We start from the raw sequence: 15,539 nt of genomic DNA, 5'->3' as shown, positions 1-15,539 counted from the left end.
GCCAACCCACCACCACTGCTCCCACTTCCTCCGCCTCCACCGGCACCATTGTGACTGTCGCCGCCGCCATCGTCGTCATCAATCACAGCAGACCCAACTGAGCACATAAGTGTGTGCCGGGCACTGTGCTAGCACCCTTCTGCATTCGTTCCTTCATCTCATCTTTGCAGCCCCGTGTAGAAGGTGGTATTATTAGTCCCATTCTGCTGATAAGGATGCTGAGGCTCAGGGATGTTGCCAAAGTTGCACAGCTAGTGAGTGTCAGAGGAGCTCTCTCTCCGGTCCCTCTGCTCTTATCCACCCACGACAGTGTCCCGTGATGTCTTAGCGCATCCGAAGGCCTTTTTGTACCCCCCCCCCCCCCCAGTCATTAGCGCATTGCATGAATCGCTGCTGCTCCAACGAACATGATGCCAGGGTTCCAAGGTACCCAGTCCCTCTTTGATAGCGCCAGGGAGCCAAGTTCGCCGTGACGTTCTGGTGTACCTGGGGCAGTCGTAAAACCCCGTGGGCGCAAAACTGTTCTCGCATCCAGTCCCTGTCAGTGCTGCCCCCCAAGCCAAAGCTGGACCAGAAGTCAAAGATGAGGCTGGGGAGCATCTGGGTCCTGCTCTCCCCAACTTTTTTTTTTTTAACTTTTTAAAACGCTTATTTATTTTTGAGAGAGAGAGAGAGAGTGTGAGTGGGGCGAGGGGCAGACAGAGAGAGAGAGAGAGAGAGGGAGACACAGAATCCGAAGCAGGCTTCAGTCTCTGAGCCATCAGCACAGAGCCCGATGCAGGGCTCGAACTCATAAGCCGTGAGACCTGAGTCGAAGTTGGACCTTTAGCCAACTGAGCCACACCCAGGCGCCCCCATCTCCCCGACTTTCTTAAAACACAGTCCGCCTCCTGGTGGAATGTTCCATTTGAGGGGCGTCCTGCTTGAAGTCTGTCTCAGCCTAGGTAGAAATCGAGCAGTTGGACTGACAGACCCATGAAGCCCAGGGGCTTAGGGACTGTCAGACTGTCCCCAGGAGACCCAAACAAACTGTCACCTCAGTGGGAGAAAAGGCAGCCAGGCAAACAAAGCTTTTGGCTCCGTGGAGTCTAGAACCAACTGTGTGTGGACTGTCTGGAACCAACTGTCATAGCGTGGGACATGGCTTGCTGTTACCCAGCCGTCCCCTTGTCTGTTCAGTGATCCGTGAAACCTTCATGGGCCCTGACTGGGCCAGCTGAGGTGGGTTCTGGGCGTAAAACAACTGCTAAAAGTCCTCAAGCCCCTGCCCATATTAAGCCCTTGGTGAGGATGATCCCACTTACCTGATGACAATGCCACCCAATAGGGAGTCTCCCCATCGCTGTTATCCCGACGGGGCCGGCGATCAAGGCTCAGAGATGGTCAGTAGGTTGCACAGCACTGGGATGTGAATCCACATCTGTCTGACGAGCTCCCGCTCTGGGAGGTGCGCCCGCATGTGGTCCCCTCTCCCAGCTCGAGGGGGGCAAAATCCAAATCGTGGTAACGGGCTAGCAGCACTGCTCCAGAGGTAAGGCTTAAGTGCTGAGGGGGCACAGCGCGGGGTGATCGGTTAAGGGGGTGGTGGGAATGTGGTGCCAGATGCTGTAGAGGGATATCAGCACAGACGGAGGCCAAGACCACCCTCGAGACGTGGGATGGGAGGTGGTGGCTGAGGGATCCGGCCCAACCCCCATCCTGAGCCCAAACGCTGCCTGTAACTCAGCATGGATGTGCTGGGGACTGGGTCTAGAAGGGGAGAATGATGAAGGAAAGTGATGTTCCCCTCCCATTTTTTAACCTGCTGCATCCGGGCAGGATGCCAACAAGAGTTGATTGTGTAAGGCAGCAGAGGGAGAACGAGGGAGAACAGTTCCTTCAGAGAAGTCACCTGGGGGCTTTCCGTGCGTCTTTGCTTCACGGGCTGTGACTTCTGGGTCTCTCGGGGATCTGGTCACTGACGTCTGGACCGTGGATACGTGAAGGATATGGTCCAGGGATGCAGGTGGTGTGTGCTTTAAATCACGCGGTCGCTTGTCTGAGTATCAAGCTAAATGGCCTTCATGTCAACCGCGAACTCTGCCCGGTCACCAGAGAAGAGAGTGGCTGCCTTCCGTTTCCTGTCAAGGTTGGGCTGAATGTCCAACAACAGCGAGATGGCAAAATAGATTTAAATAAGTAAATGGCTTTAAATCTTTAAAAAAAATTTTTAATGTTTTATTTACTTTTGAGAGACAGAGACAGAGAGAGAGAGAGACAGCGCACGAGTGGGGGAGGGGCAGAGAGCGAGGGAGACAGAATCCCAAGCAGGCTCCAGGCTCCGAGCTGTCGGCACAGAGACCAACGCGGGGCTCGGACTCAGGAACTCCGAGAACATGACCTGAGCCCAAATCGGATGCTTGACCGACTGAGCCACCCAGGCGCCTCAATAGATTTAAATCTTTAAGGGGCGCCTGAGTGGCTCAGTCAGTTAAGCATCCAGCTTTTGATTTTGGCTCAGGTCGTGAGCTCACAGTTGTAGGATCGAGCCCTGTGTTGGGCTCCCCACTGAACCTGGAGCCTGCTTAGGATTCTCTCTCTCTCTCTCTCTCTCTCTCTCCTTCTCTTTTTTTTTTTTTTTAAATTTTTTTTCAACGTTTATTTATTTATGGGACAGAGAGAGACAGAGCATGAACGGGGGAGGGGCAGAGAGAGAGGGAGACACAGAATCGGAAACAGGCTCCAGTCTCTGAGCCATTAGCCCAGAGCCTGACGCGGGGCTCGAACTCCCGGACCGCGAGATCGTGACCTGGCTGAAGTCGGACGCTTAACCGACTGCGCCACCCAGGCGCCCCTCTCTCTCTCCTTCTCTTGCTCTCTCTCTCAAAACAAAACAAAACAAAACCAAAACCAAAAAACCTTTAAATATAAGATTATATCCATATGAAGGACCATTGCAATTAAATCATTAAATTACTAAAATAGCCTTTTCAAAGGCCATTTGTTGACCTGGGAAAATGGTCTGACATAGAGCGTTATGTCATAAAAACCGATGGAAAACTCCACATACTCTCATCCAGATGATCAGAAATGCCCTCTCTGGGCCAAGTGCCCCTTAGGCAATGGGGGTATTTGGATTCTAAGCCAGGACAGCCCTCAAGGGGCTCGCGGTCTGGCGGAGGGACGAAGAAGGACAGCTTTGCACCATGGGTGTGTACCATACAGCACGCCAGCACAGCGCGAAAGAGGCCGGGGTCTCGAGGCAGATCAGGGCCCGGGAGCACCTCTCCGTAGAAGTGATGTTCCAGCCAGGACTCGTCCCCTGGTGCAGCCTCCTCTCTGTCTTCCCCCTGCTTTATTTTGTTTATGGAACCGTGTGGCATTTTGTTGTTTTCTGTTCCATGCGCCGGAAGGGTCTGAACCGATACGTTAGGGGAAAGAGAGATGATGAGGGAGAGGAGGACAAGGCACGGGAGGGACGTGTGGCGTGTCACCAAGAAGTGTCCGTCAGCTCCCAGCCTGGCTTTGCTCTGGAATGCCCTTTCTGGGGATGTCGCCTCCTCGCGGAGCAGTCTTTGGGGGTGCAAGGGTCCTTTCCTCACCCGAATTGTGAGGCATTTAGCAAATCGCCTCTTTGGCCGACGCCCAAGAGGTGTTCTTGGGGCGTCACCCGCTGGCACTCACCGCAGGGGGACTGTCTCTGCGGGCTTCCCGCGTGTGGCCGCAGCCCTGGGCACATCTGCGCGTCTCCTTATCTGCTGGCCGCCTGCCCACTGCAGGGATGTCTTCGCCCTGTTTCCTGTGAGCTGGCGGTCAGCTCTGGGTTGTCTTCGTCGAGCACCCTCTTGTGCGCCAGAAACGGCATCAGCGGTGGTGACCGCCGTGGAGAACGAGCACTTGGTGCTACCCGACGAGTAAAGGAACGAATGAGCGGAGGCTGGGAGCCTTCCAAACCAGCAGAGGGAGAAAGGCAGTCCCCTGGGTGGGGGTGTGTGACTAATTGCCAAGGGGCTGCCTCGCCCACAAGACTGGAAGTGCCTTGAGATGCCATCTGGGGATGCCTTGAGGTGTCACGTTGGCCAGGGGCTCTCTGGGCTGAGCGCAATGTCAGCCATGGGAAGTGCCTGATAAATATTTGTTGATGGAAGCCCACATGTGACAATTAGAGTAACGATGGCCGCTCCCTTCCCCTCTCTCTCTCCCCACCCACTTTCTACTTCTTTCTTTTTTCTCTTCCTTGCCTAGTCCGTGTGCCCAGTATCTGCCCCCGTGGTAGCCCACTGAGCTAAGCTGGCACATTTAGCAAGTGAAATAGAAGATGCCCAGTTCAACTGGAATTTCAGATAAACAGCAAATGATTTATGTCGCAAAATTTTTATGCTTATTGTATACTTACGTTAAAATGTGGCGAATCCCATTGGGGTTGAATCTGATGGGGACAAAGTTCGGCAGGCTCTGGCGTCTGCATCAGTGTGGAAGGCCTGGTTAAGCACACGTATGGAGAATTTGATGGTTGCCTGCACCAAACTAACAGAGAAGGAAGTGAAAGACCCAACTTGTTGGCCAAGGAATTGGGAGAGACCAAGCGAGATTGGCTGGAGAGTTGGCTGCTGATGGAGAAGGGAACTGGTAAAGACTGAGGCCCGTTTGGGGCCAGGCCTTTACATACATGATCCTAAAATGGGCCCAAGCCCTTGCTCAGTAATAGCTACTGTCTGGTGAGAGCTTCACATGTCATGTTGCTAAATCCTCAACAAGAACTTGACAGGTAGGAGAGATCATCTCCAGTTCTCAGGAGGGATAGCAAGTGTAGAGAGGAGAAATAGTTTCCAAAATCTTCCTTACAGCTAGGAAGTGGCAGATCCAGGGTTGGAACCCAAATGTGCCTGACGGGAGCCTGGACTCTTCAAAGTACTGCACTGTAGGGTGGGGAAGGAGCACTCCCAGAGGAGTCAGAGTCCTATGGACAAATCCCAGTGAACTCTTACTGAGTTTGAGTTTTATCCCTCCCTCCCTCCCTCCCTCTCTCCATCCGTCTTTTCATCCATCCATCCATCCATCCATCCATCCATCCATCCATATTGCCTTTCATTCATCCATCCAGCCAACCATCCATTCATCCATCCATCCATCCATCCATCCATCCATCCATCCATCCATCCACCCATATTGCCTTTCATTCATCCATCCAGCCAACCATCCATTCATCCATCCATCCATCCATCCATCCATCCATCCATCCACCCACCCATATTGCCTTTCATCCATCCAACCATCCATCCATCCATCCATCCATCCATCCATCCATCCATCCATAAATCTATCCATCCATTCACCCCTCCCCCAAACATACACCTATCCACCCATCCATCCTGTTGTGTTGGGTTCTGGGGATGCTGTGGTAGTGGAACAAACCCATGAAGCTTAACAGCTCACCTAGAGCATCTTACGGTAGCTTGTAGCACCCTGTGGGGTAAGCCATAGCCCTTCTTAGCTCAGTCTCATAACTGGCAGCTTGGTGAAGACCCAAAGTGAATCATAATAAAGTAGAGGCTTTTCCAGTCATGGTTCTTATGTTGTTTTTATTCCATTCAGCCGGGAATGAACAATGTGCTGGACTATGGCCTGGACCGAGTGACGAATCCGAATGAAGTTCAGGTAAACCAGGTAGGTCTCTGCTGCATACTTTGGGCAGGGCCAAGGTCAGGTTCTTAGGCTGGGAAGGTGTCCATATGTCTATTGCCTATTTTTGTCTGTTGGGGCAATGATATCTCCCCTTTAAGGCTACCAAGAGATATCTTGTGATACCAGTGTTGGGAAGGGGGGAGGCCATGGGTCTCGCATGATGGGAGATGAGAGAATGTAGAGTGCAAATAGGATCTAGGTGGTTGGTCTTCAGACTTTTACAAGGCAGTTCCTTTGAAAATCTGATGAAAGTGGGGTGCCTGGGTGGCTCAGTCGGTTAAGCGTCTGACTTCAGCTCAGGTCATGATCTCACAGTTCGTGGGTTTGAGCCCTGCGTCGGGCTCTGTGCTGACAGCTCAGAGCCTGGAGCCTGCTTCAGATTCTGTGCCTCCCTTTCTCTCTGCCCCTCCCTGGCTCGCTCTCTCTCTCTCTCTCTCTCTCTCTCTCTCAAAAATAAACATTAAAAAAAATTAAAGAAAATCTGATGAAAGTTATGAACCCATTCTGCCCAAAGATGCCCAGACAGACATTTTGCACACAAGTTCAGCCAGGTCCCAGACCCCCTGGAGACTAGAGGCCCCAGGCTCAAAACCATTGAATCAACTTTGAATTTAAACCTTAATCCATGTGACCTAGAATGTCACTCTTTCTTTTGCATCTCAGTAGTAGGGTGGGGGCCTTTGCAAAGATTCTCTTATGCTGTTGCAAGGACCCTTTTCCCAGATAGGCCACCATTTATGATGGATGGCCATTTTTCTATGACAATTATCTATCTATCTTTAAATTTCATTCATTCATTCATTCATTCATTCATTCATTCATTCATTCATTTATGAGAGAAAGATAGAGAGAGAAACAGTGAGCATGAGCAGGGGAGGGGCAGAGAGAGAGGGAAATGGAATTCGAAGTAGGCTCCAGGCTGAGCTGTCAGCACAGAGCCCAACACGGGGCTTGAACCCACAAACTGTGAGGTCGTGACCTGAGCTGAAGTCGGACGCTCAACCCACTGAGCCACCCAGGCGCCCTGGCCATTTTTTATTTAAAGAAATGCAGGGCATAAGCTGTTGAAAGAGCGAGCATGAAGCATGGCACTATCTTTGGGCCCAGATAATTCCTTGAGGGATTGCCTACGTGTTGTAGGATGTTGAGTAGCATCCCTGGGTGCCAGTAACTCCATGCGTTTCCCTGCCAGACTCCCAGTCCTGATAATCACATGTATCTTCAGACATTGTCCAGGGTGCCCTGAGGGACAAGATGGCCCCAGTTGAGATCCATGGAGCCTGAAACCCACTTAAGCTCGTCTTAGACAGCTTCATTGCTCTCCTTCTAATGTCCTTGGGCAGCAAGGGGTTGTTTTAGCCTCATATGTCACCTGTAAGCCTTGGTGGTGCCTAAAGTCTTGAGTTGGAAGGTGGGGGGAATGTGCCAGAAAGGAGGAAAAAGGGACCTGGAACTCAAGATGGCTGTGGGGACCACCAGTGCGTGAGACAGAGGTTTGAGTTTAGGGATGGGGTCCACATGGAGAGGGGGCATTGAGTTCCCAGAGGGCTGTGTCCCCTGGAGCATTGCTAGGTCCCTTGGTCAGCAACTTAAAGTGACCCTTCCTTTGACACATATATGGCACTGTCAGCCTTCACGGCTTTTTCCACATTCCCCTCATCAGACGACAGATAATTGCTGAGGCCTAGTAGGCTGGGTTGCTATGGAAACAGAATTATCAAGGAAAATACTGAACTGAGGTGGAAGATGTGCTTTTTTTTCTTTTTTAAATGGATAATTGGCAGTTCTAGAAACCTCTGTGGTGTGGAGGAGGGGAGGGCATGGGTGGAAAGTGCATCACTGTTCTCTGACCCTGGGCTGTTGGGAATTGGCTCACCTGTGTGTGTGTGTGTGTGTGTGTGTGTGTGTGTGTGTGTGTCTGTGATGTGGGAGGCCTTTAATCCCAGCTCTGGGAGGACAGCAGAGGAGCTGAGGTCCTCTGTCCTCTGTGCTCCTTGGGGGTAACTTCAAGGAGCCTGGCCAGACCCCTCCTCGCTAAGGAAGCATCTTTCGGCTCACGGGCGGTCGGGCCAGGAGGAGAGCCTGCCTTCTGGCATTCACCACCCACTTCTAGCCAGACGCTGGCAATACTCTCAGCTCAGAGTCAGAGAGCCAGAAGGTGTGTGAGGCTGAGGGCTGTCTTCACCATGGGCATGTTTGACAACGGGGGCTCTTTCACTTTGTTTTTCCTTCATCTTGTCTCTCTCTCTCTCTTTCTCTCTCTCTCTCTCCCACCAGCTCTCTTTGTCCTGTCTGCACTCTGGCTGCTCTGGAATATTCAGAAGAATAAAAAACCGTAATTCTCATGCGAGCGGGGCCTCTCCTGCTCAGCCAGCCTCAGCGTGTGTGAGGCCCGGGGAATGGAGGCTGGCGCCATGTTGGATCTGTTGGCAACACTTCCCACCATCTAACTGAACATCCCCTGTTTTTCTGGGCTGATCTGCCCTGAGGGGAGAGGGTCACAAGAACGTGAAGTGTCTCCATGAGTCCTCGGGCTTTCAGATTTGTGTCTCATTTCAGAAAAGAGCTCTCGTTGCTGGTTTGAAGAGAGAGAGGCCATTTCTGAGAATTAGTGGATTCTAGAAAAGATACCTGTTTTCCTTAAATGGAGGCAAATAACCCAAAAGAAATGAACAGCATCAGGCACAAGAAAGAAAACTGTTAGGTTGGCAGGTGTCTAGGGCTCTGGGTGCCCCACCTCCTTAGGCTGGTGGCCTCTGATTGGTGTGGCTGCCCAGCCCTGGGGGGAACTGGCTGTGGGCCAAGGGCTGCACCCAGAGAGCGTGTCTTCTCTCGGTTACCATACCTTGTGGCACACTCGGCCCCCATCTTCCCTTTATTTCAGTGAGGAGACATCATGGTGGCCGGGCAGTAGCCAGGCCGTGAACAGTGGTGTGCCCGGGGCTGGCCCTTCCTCCCCTGACCCCGACAGGGTGACGATGGTCATGTCGTGATGAGGACCGGTGCGCCGTGCTGAAGAGAGCTTTGACATCAGGGTGAATCCCAACCCTGCCTCTCCCTGGACATGTGATCTCAGATAAGCTTTTGAGCCACTCAGAGCCTCAGTTTCCTTACCTATAAAATGGGGGTAACAAGAGCCCCTTCCTCGGAGGATCACGTGAGATCACTTACGTGAAGTGTCTAGAATGGTATCTGCCACGTAGAGGTCACTGCACAGACGGTAGCTGTCATTATGGTAGCTGCCGCCATGCTGTGAGTGGACTAATCTATGGGTCCTCTAGACCCTAGACCCTGTTTTCGAGGGCTGTACTTAGCCAATTTCCTCTTCCACTCTTACGCCGTCTTCTATTTCTACCGGTAGGAAGGGAGGCCTCTCTTGTGTAGGCCACTGAACAGCACTGTTCACACTGGCGTGCACACCAGTCTTGGGGTGAAAGACAGAAATGTGGCTCCATAGGGTTAAATACTCTGCGCTTCAGAGCCCTCAGCCTGGAGCCCTCAGTGAGAGAAAGCCCCCATTTGCTCCCACCGACTGGGGACAAACGACTTTCTTCTCATGGCCGGCGCCGGCTGGAAGGGACCGCTCTGGTGGCTGATGTTGGCGGACAGCTCCCGGTGGGCCAGGCGCCCTTAAAATTCTTCATGCTTTCTTTGGACAAGGGGCCCCGTGTGTGCATTTTGCACCCGACCCTGCAAATTGTGTAATCTGCGCCTGGTCAGGAAGTCTGAGGCAGGGCTGGTGGCAACCTGGGATTCTTGTCTCCTGGGCCGGTAGCCGCCTCCCATCTCTAGTCTCGTCTGCTCTGCATTAACTGCGTCAGTCCCCAGACTTCCTGGTTGCTGACTTTTGACGCTCTCCCTGCTCTTAATGTCTGTGTTCCCCGATTCCTCACGGTTGTCCCCATCTTGTGTTTCACCCTGTGGCTTGCCAGACCCTCGCCTCTGTTTCTTCGTGTGTTCCTGCCTGGCTGCCTGATCCCAGGGTCCCTGCCGGCCCCTCCTCCTCCCTTTCCACCTCCCCAGGGTCTCTTCAGGGCATGGCCTGATAATTGTCTGCAGCCAAAACCCGGGTTTTGAGGCCAGCAAGCCGGCCACAGAGCTGTGTAAACAGGCTATAGATGTGTCCCTATTTGGGTAGCTCCACAGGAGAAAAATAACAAGTTAGAATTCCAAGAATGCATAACATTTGAAGATTCCTTAGGCAGAGTATCTTCCTGTAGGCAAATGTGTCACTCGGATGGGGAATAAAGAAGTGACTTCCCACCAGGAGGGCCAACTGTTGAGAAAGCAGGGGGTTTGTGCATGAATTACAGGGAGAAAAAAATGTATATGTCTTATGTTGCCAGGAAGTGGTTTTCTTTGAATGGCTTAGAAATGTGTGTGTGTGTGTGTGTGTGTGTGTGTGTGTGTGTGTGTGTGTATTTTTAATAACTTCATTTTAATGTTAAAAACATTTTTTCATGTTTTATTTATTTTTGAGAGAGAGACAGACAGACAGACAGAGCATGAGTGGGGGAGAGGCAGAGAGAGAGGGAGACACAGAATCTGAAGCAGGCTCCAGGCTCCGAGCTGTCAGCACTGAGCCCAGAGCAGGGCTCGAACTGACAGACTGAGAGATCATGACCTGAGCTGAAGTCAGACGCTTAACCGACTGAGCCACCCCTGTGCCCCTTTAATGTTTTTTTTTTTAAATGGCCTTTGGCTAAGTAATAATGATATTGACCAGTTTATGAGATATTTATGAGCAAATAAAAATACAGGGTGTTCAGCTGAATCTGAATTTCAGATAAACAACAGATAGCTTCTTTAGCATAAGTATGTCCCAGATATTGATGGGCACCCTGTCCTTTACCTTGTGATTGGGGTAACCCCATACCATGCCTGCTGTCAGCAGTAGTGTGTGAACCTCAGTCAGGAGCCCCTGGATGTTGAGCCTCTCCTATATGCCAGTCACCTGTGTGTATTATCTCATTTAATCCCCTCCCCCCCCTTTTAATCCCCTTTTACAAGGGAGGAAAGAGGCTTTGAAGTGCTAAATAACTCATGCGAAGTCATATGGCCAATAAGTGACAGAACCTATAATTGGACCTGGGCCTGATCTGAAAGTCCATACCATTTTCTAAGACTTACCCCTCTCCCCGAACTCTCTCTCTCTGTCTGTTAGAAAAGTTCAGAACCCTCTCCTGTACCATCCCAATGTAGACAGACCCTTAGCAGGACAGAGGTACTCTTATATCCGTCAAGAGGAAGCTGTTACTTATTTTGAGAGAAAGAGAGAGAGAGTGTGGGACAGCGGCAGAGAGAGAAAGGGAGAGAGAATCCCAAGCACGCTCCGCACGGTCCGTGCAAAGCCCGACGGGGGGGGGGGGGGGGCTCGATCTCATGAACCACCAGATCGTGACCTGAGCTGAAGTCAGATGCTTAACCGACTGCCACCCAGGCGCCCCCGGAAAGCTATTTTTAAAGCTAGAAATAACCAGTAAAATCCATGTGGGAAACCCAAGGTAGAGGTGGAGAAGCCCCAGGTTTTGTGCTATTCCCAGAGGGTGGCTGGTGGTCCTGGAAAGCAGAAAACAAACAGCAGACTGAACCACCGAGGCAGGAGCCCTAATGGGGTAATTAAAGCCAAATAAAGTGGATTGAGAGTGTGTGTGAAAAGGATTGACTTGCAGGGACGGCTCCTCGGGGAGCCGGGAGAACGGAGAATGTCAGGCGGACTGAGAATCCGGCTCATTGAGTTTTTGTTGCTGTGTGCTCAGGAGACCCGTGCTTGCAGGGAGTTTGACCTTGGGCCTGGGGCACTTTGCAGGAGGGCGTTTATGACGCTGGCTGTTGAACACAGGCCTCGTATGATCGCGATCCTTACCGTCATTAGTGGTTTTCTCCCCTTGAGCTTTCGTGGGCATATAACATATATGAATTTAAGGTGTACGATGCGATGCTTAGAAATAGGTATGAATTGCAAAACTGTGACCCCCATGAGGTTACTTAATACCTCCGTGCCTTCACATAAGTATGGTTTTTTTGAGTGTGTGGTGATAACATTTAGGATCTACTCTCTTTGGCATAGTAGAAGTATAGACTACAGTATTGTTAATTATAGTCCCCGTGCTGTGTGTTAGCTCCCCAGAGTTTATTTATCTTGTAGCTGGGAGTTGGTTTTACTGTCATTACTTTTGATTAAAGAGTGTTTCCTGTCTTTCTGTTTCATCTTGTGATGGGGGCTAAAGCTCTCTTTTTGTTTGGTTTTAACTTAAATGGCCGGCCAGAGTCATTCCGTTGTGTAGCACCTGCCGCTTGAAGGCAAAGAAGGAACTGGTGAAGAGAGTAGGCTATTTTCTGGTTCTCCAAGATCACTCCTCAGCTTTGCAAAGGGAAGATCTAGGTTTGAATCCCGGCTCAACCAATTACCGACCAGGAGATATTGAGAAAGTTGTCCTATAGCATCTCATAGCCTCGGTTTCCTCAGCTGAAACTCAGAATGATGGAACCTGCCTCCCTTAAACTTTGTGAGGGATCAGGAAGATGTAAATTGCCTTGCATGAATTGCCACTTGGTTGCTATTATGCAAACAGCCAGCTTCCGCTTTGAACACAGGGCGTTGGTAGACCAGTAGCTGTTATTCTTAGTCTACTTTAGCACACTTCTAACAAGAGATTCTGATTGTATCATGTTTGGATGCCAAGCCACTCTGACCCCAGGGTCCTTTTCTACCTGAAATGAGAGTCTTCTAAAACAATGCCTCCTGTTAGGAGACAATGGGAACAGATAATAGGTGTGGTTACCAAAATAGGGACCATTTGGGGAGTGTCTCAAACATGTTAGGTGGAAAAATACTGTATTCTAATTTAAGCTTAGAATACATCTCCATTTTTCTGGGCCACCAAGAACTGGAAGCCATCATTTTTCTGATTGTTTGTTTTTAAAGTTTATTTATTTGGAGAGAGAGAAAGACTCACTCAGGGGAGGGACAGAGAGAGAGAGAGGGAGGGAGAGAGAATCCCAAGCAGGCCCTGTGCCGTCAGCAGAGTCCAACTCGGGGCTCATTCTCACAAACCCTGAGATCATGACCTGAGCCAAGATCAAGAGTTGGATGTTCAACAGACTGAACCACCCAGGCATCCGTGTCTGATGTTTTTGTGAACATCTACCTGCACCAGAAATTATGTTAGAGGCAGACATGGTCCCCCTGCTCTTAATGATGCCTGGCGGGTGATACATATGTGAAATAGAATCACACAAATAAATATTTAATTACAGTTGTGGTAAGTGCTATGAAGGAAGAAGTCAGGGTGCATGTGAGTCCAAAACGGAGAGACCTACCTTTAATTTTCTGAGATAACTCTCCCTACTCCTCCACCCAGGAAAAAGGATGTCCTGGGAAAACTCATGACATGAAAGCAATCTAATGAAGCAGAATGGAACCCAGCATGGATTAGAAAGGAGAGACAAGGATGTGACATTCCAGATTAGACCTTCCTTCATTCCTTGTCAATGGGCTCATGGGCCAGTACTTATTTTGCTAACTGGCTAGTGGAAATAGTGTCCTCCTTGGACTTCTGATTCTGTTTCCAGTGAAGATCTGGTTGTGTTAAGTTGCTTGGATGATAGCAGCAAGAAATTAAGATGATCAATTTAAAGTATGGGTGTCAGCACCAAGCAGCCCCTGGACACAACCAAATCTCAAAAAACTGAGACTGGAATCATCAACTGTGCCCAGCTCCCAGGGGTTGCACCGAGCAGAAAAGTGATACTAAGGAAGCATGTCAGATTGTAGAGCATTTCAGTAGGAGACAGATCTGAATGGTAACAGTTTCCAGGAGCTTCTAAGACTCTATACACGGAGTCCCTTTTGGGAGCCAGGCTTTCTCTGCTCCATCTCAAAAAATCCAGAGAGAGGATGCCCTGCTCACCCCAGGCATGAGCTTGCTTTGGCAGCTTCAATGAGAGGATGGGGCCCGACATGATCTTCCACATTACAGCTCAACTCTGGGACTCACCTTCCTTGGATGCTGGTCTCAGGTTTTTTTGTTACGTACTTTATGTTTGGCCATGTGGCTTGTTTCTTTTCCAATTTGTATCGGTCAAGTTGTTATGAATACCTGAGGAATGGAGGTCACCATTCATTCAGAGCAGTCTCCTGTGAGAAAAGAAATAAACATTCAAGCCGCATACTTGCTTCACCGTCTTTGCGTCGCATTCTATTTAAGATGGCCCTGTAGGCACTATGGTAGATTGGGTCGAATCCCTGAACTTAGTCTTGAATTCATCTTGGCTTTTGGGAGAACAGTGCAAAGTTATAGTAGTATATCGAGCACCTGCATGGCTCAGTCGGTTGGGTGTCTGGCTCTTGCCTTTAGCTCAGGTCATGATCTCAGAGTTTGTGGGTTCGAGCCCCATGTTGGGCTTTTGTGCCGATAGCGTGGAGCCTGCTTGGGACTCTCCCTCTCCCTCTCTCTCTCTGTCCCCCCACCCCACCTCAAAATAAATAAACTTAAAAAAGAAAGTTATGGTAGTAAATCATACCTGTTCCCTCACCAAAGCCTTAGTTGAATGAATTCTCCAGTGGTTGTATAGAATAGGGTGGAGGTGTCAGTGATGGGGAAATTCTATCTTTTAAGGAAGGAGAGGTGAAACAATTTTCTCATGGGCAAGGATTTTTATCTTTCAAATGGGCGTTTGAACTATAATGACTTACTGGCAGCTGTTTAATGGTTTTTGCCTCTTTGTTTTACAGAAACAAACAATCACTGCTGTCAGAAAAGAGGTAATTAGTTTCCCAGTCCCGGGGAAGTTTGGTTTTTAAATCCTCTCACAAATTGTGTGTACTTTGGCTTTATGTTCTGCCTTCAGTAATGAAATGAAAAACCGCGTGTAATGTTCAAACAGTTGTCTCCAAAGTAATGGGCAGCACAGAATGACAAAGATTCTTTTGTAAGATCTACATGGATTGGTGCTGATGACGCTTGGGATATGAGACACCCTCAGAAGGCACAGATCTGAGGGACGTGGGAGTGAATGCCACAGTGTCTGCCTCCCCACCCCGGCCCCTGCTCCTACAGTTAGGGGGACATTCAGAATCTGAACAGGCACACTACCCATTTTGGCAAATTTCATGACCAGGGCACAAGACAGAGCCCTGGGAAGCGTTGGCTGTTGAGGTTAGACCTGCTCTGCCAGCCAGGAGCACCTGAGGGAAAAGCCAAGCATCTGTCCCCATGTCTCGATTTAATGTTCCTTAGAACTTTTTGCTTTTTCAATTGGTGCCTTTTCCCGGACTGATACATGATGGGCTGCAGAGGCCCCTAGTTTGGAGCTTGGGGTCACCTGTCTACTGTGAGCCTGTGTCCTGTTAGTACCAAGGTGGGTGGCTTGAGGGGATGGAATCGGGGGCTGTGACAGATAAATGGCTCCTGGTTCTGGAGGCCACATGGAAGTGCCAGTGTTAGTGACACTCAAGGTGGGGAAGTTGGACATCTTCTAACCACTGTGTCTTTTTCAGATCATGTATTACCAACAGGCCTTAATGAGGTCCACGGTGAAGTCTTCGGTGTCCCTTGGAGGGTATGTCCCTAATTAGTTGGTCTTGCTGAGGTTTGAACAAGAGGTGGGCAAGAGGAGAACTTTCCACTTTCAGGCAAACTTGAGCAGTCATGAGTTGACATAAGAGCCTAAGGAACTCTGAGGGACAAAACCAGTCCCTTGAGGATTAAGTTCCTGGTTCCTCAGTCTGTGTAAGTGTCCAGGTCTCATCTTGGGTTAGCCAAGATCAGGAATGGGCGTTTTTATACAAGTCTCGTCTTTCTTGGGATCCACTAAAGTGAGGATTGAGAAGGAGGGAAGAGTTGAAAGTTCATGAACTGTTCCTTGGGGCT

General features: G+C 50.0%; 1 protein-coding gene across 3 annotated transcripts in view; it reads left to right on the top strand.

The window, feature by feature from the left end:
* The window catches only part of RGS9 (regulator of G protein signaling 9), a 96,870-nt gene that overhangs the window by 56,257 nt on the left and 25,074 nt on the right, over positions 1-15,539 (top strand). For 2 of the 3 annotated variants that reach the window (XM_040452183.1, XM_040452184.1), the window contains exons 9-11: positions 5,575-5,637; positions 14,402-14,431; positions 15,167-15,228. In XM_040452183.1, the coding sequence (XP_040308117.1) occupies positions 5,575-5,637; positions 14,402-14,431; positions 15,167-15,228 (155 nt within the window). Of the gene's footprint in view, positions 1-5,574; positions 5,647-14,401; positions 14,432-15,166; positions 15,229-15,539 lie in introns of all 3 variants that reach the window. The other variant, XM_040452182.1, reaches the window with a different exon arrangement.

This window comes from Herpailurus yagouaroundi, unplaced genomic scaffold (assembly GCF_014898765.1).
Source record: "Herpailurus yagouaroundi ecotype Mexico unplaced genomic scaffold, PumYag 206, whole genome shotgun sequence".
In the NCBI taxonomy this organism is placed as follows: domain Eukaryota; kingdom Metazoa; phylum Chordata; class Mammalia; order Carnivora; family Felidae; genus Herpailurus; species Herpailurus yagouaroundi.
Note: the sequence above shows the minus strand (reverse complement) of the source record. Positions and strands in the feature narration are given on the sequence as shown.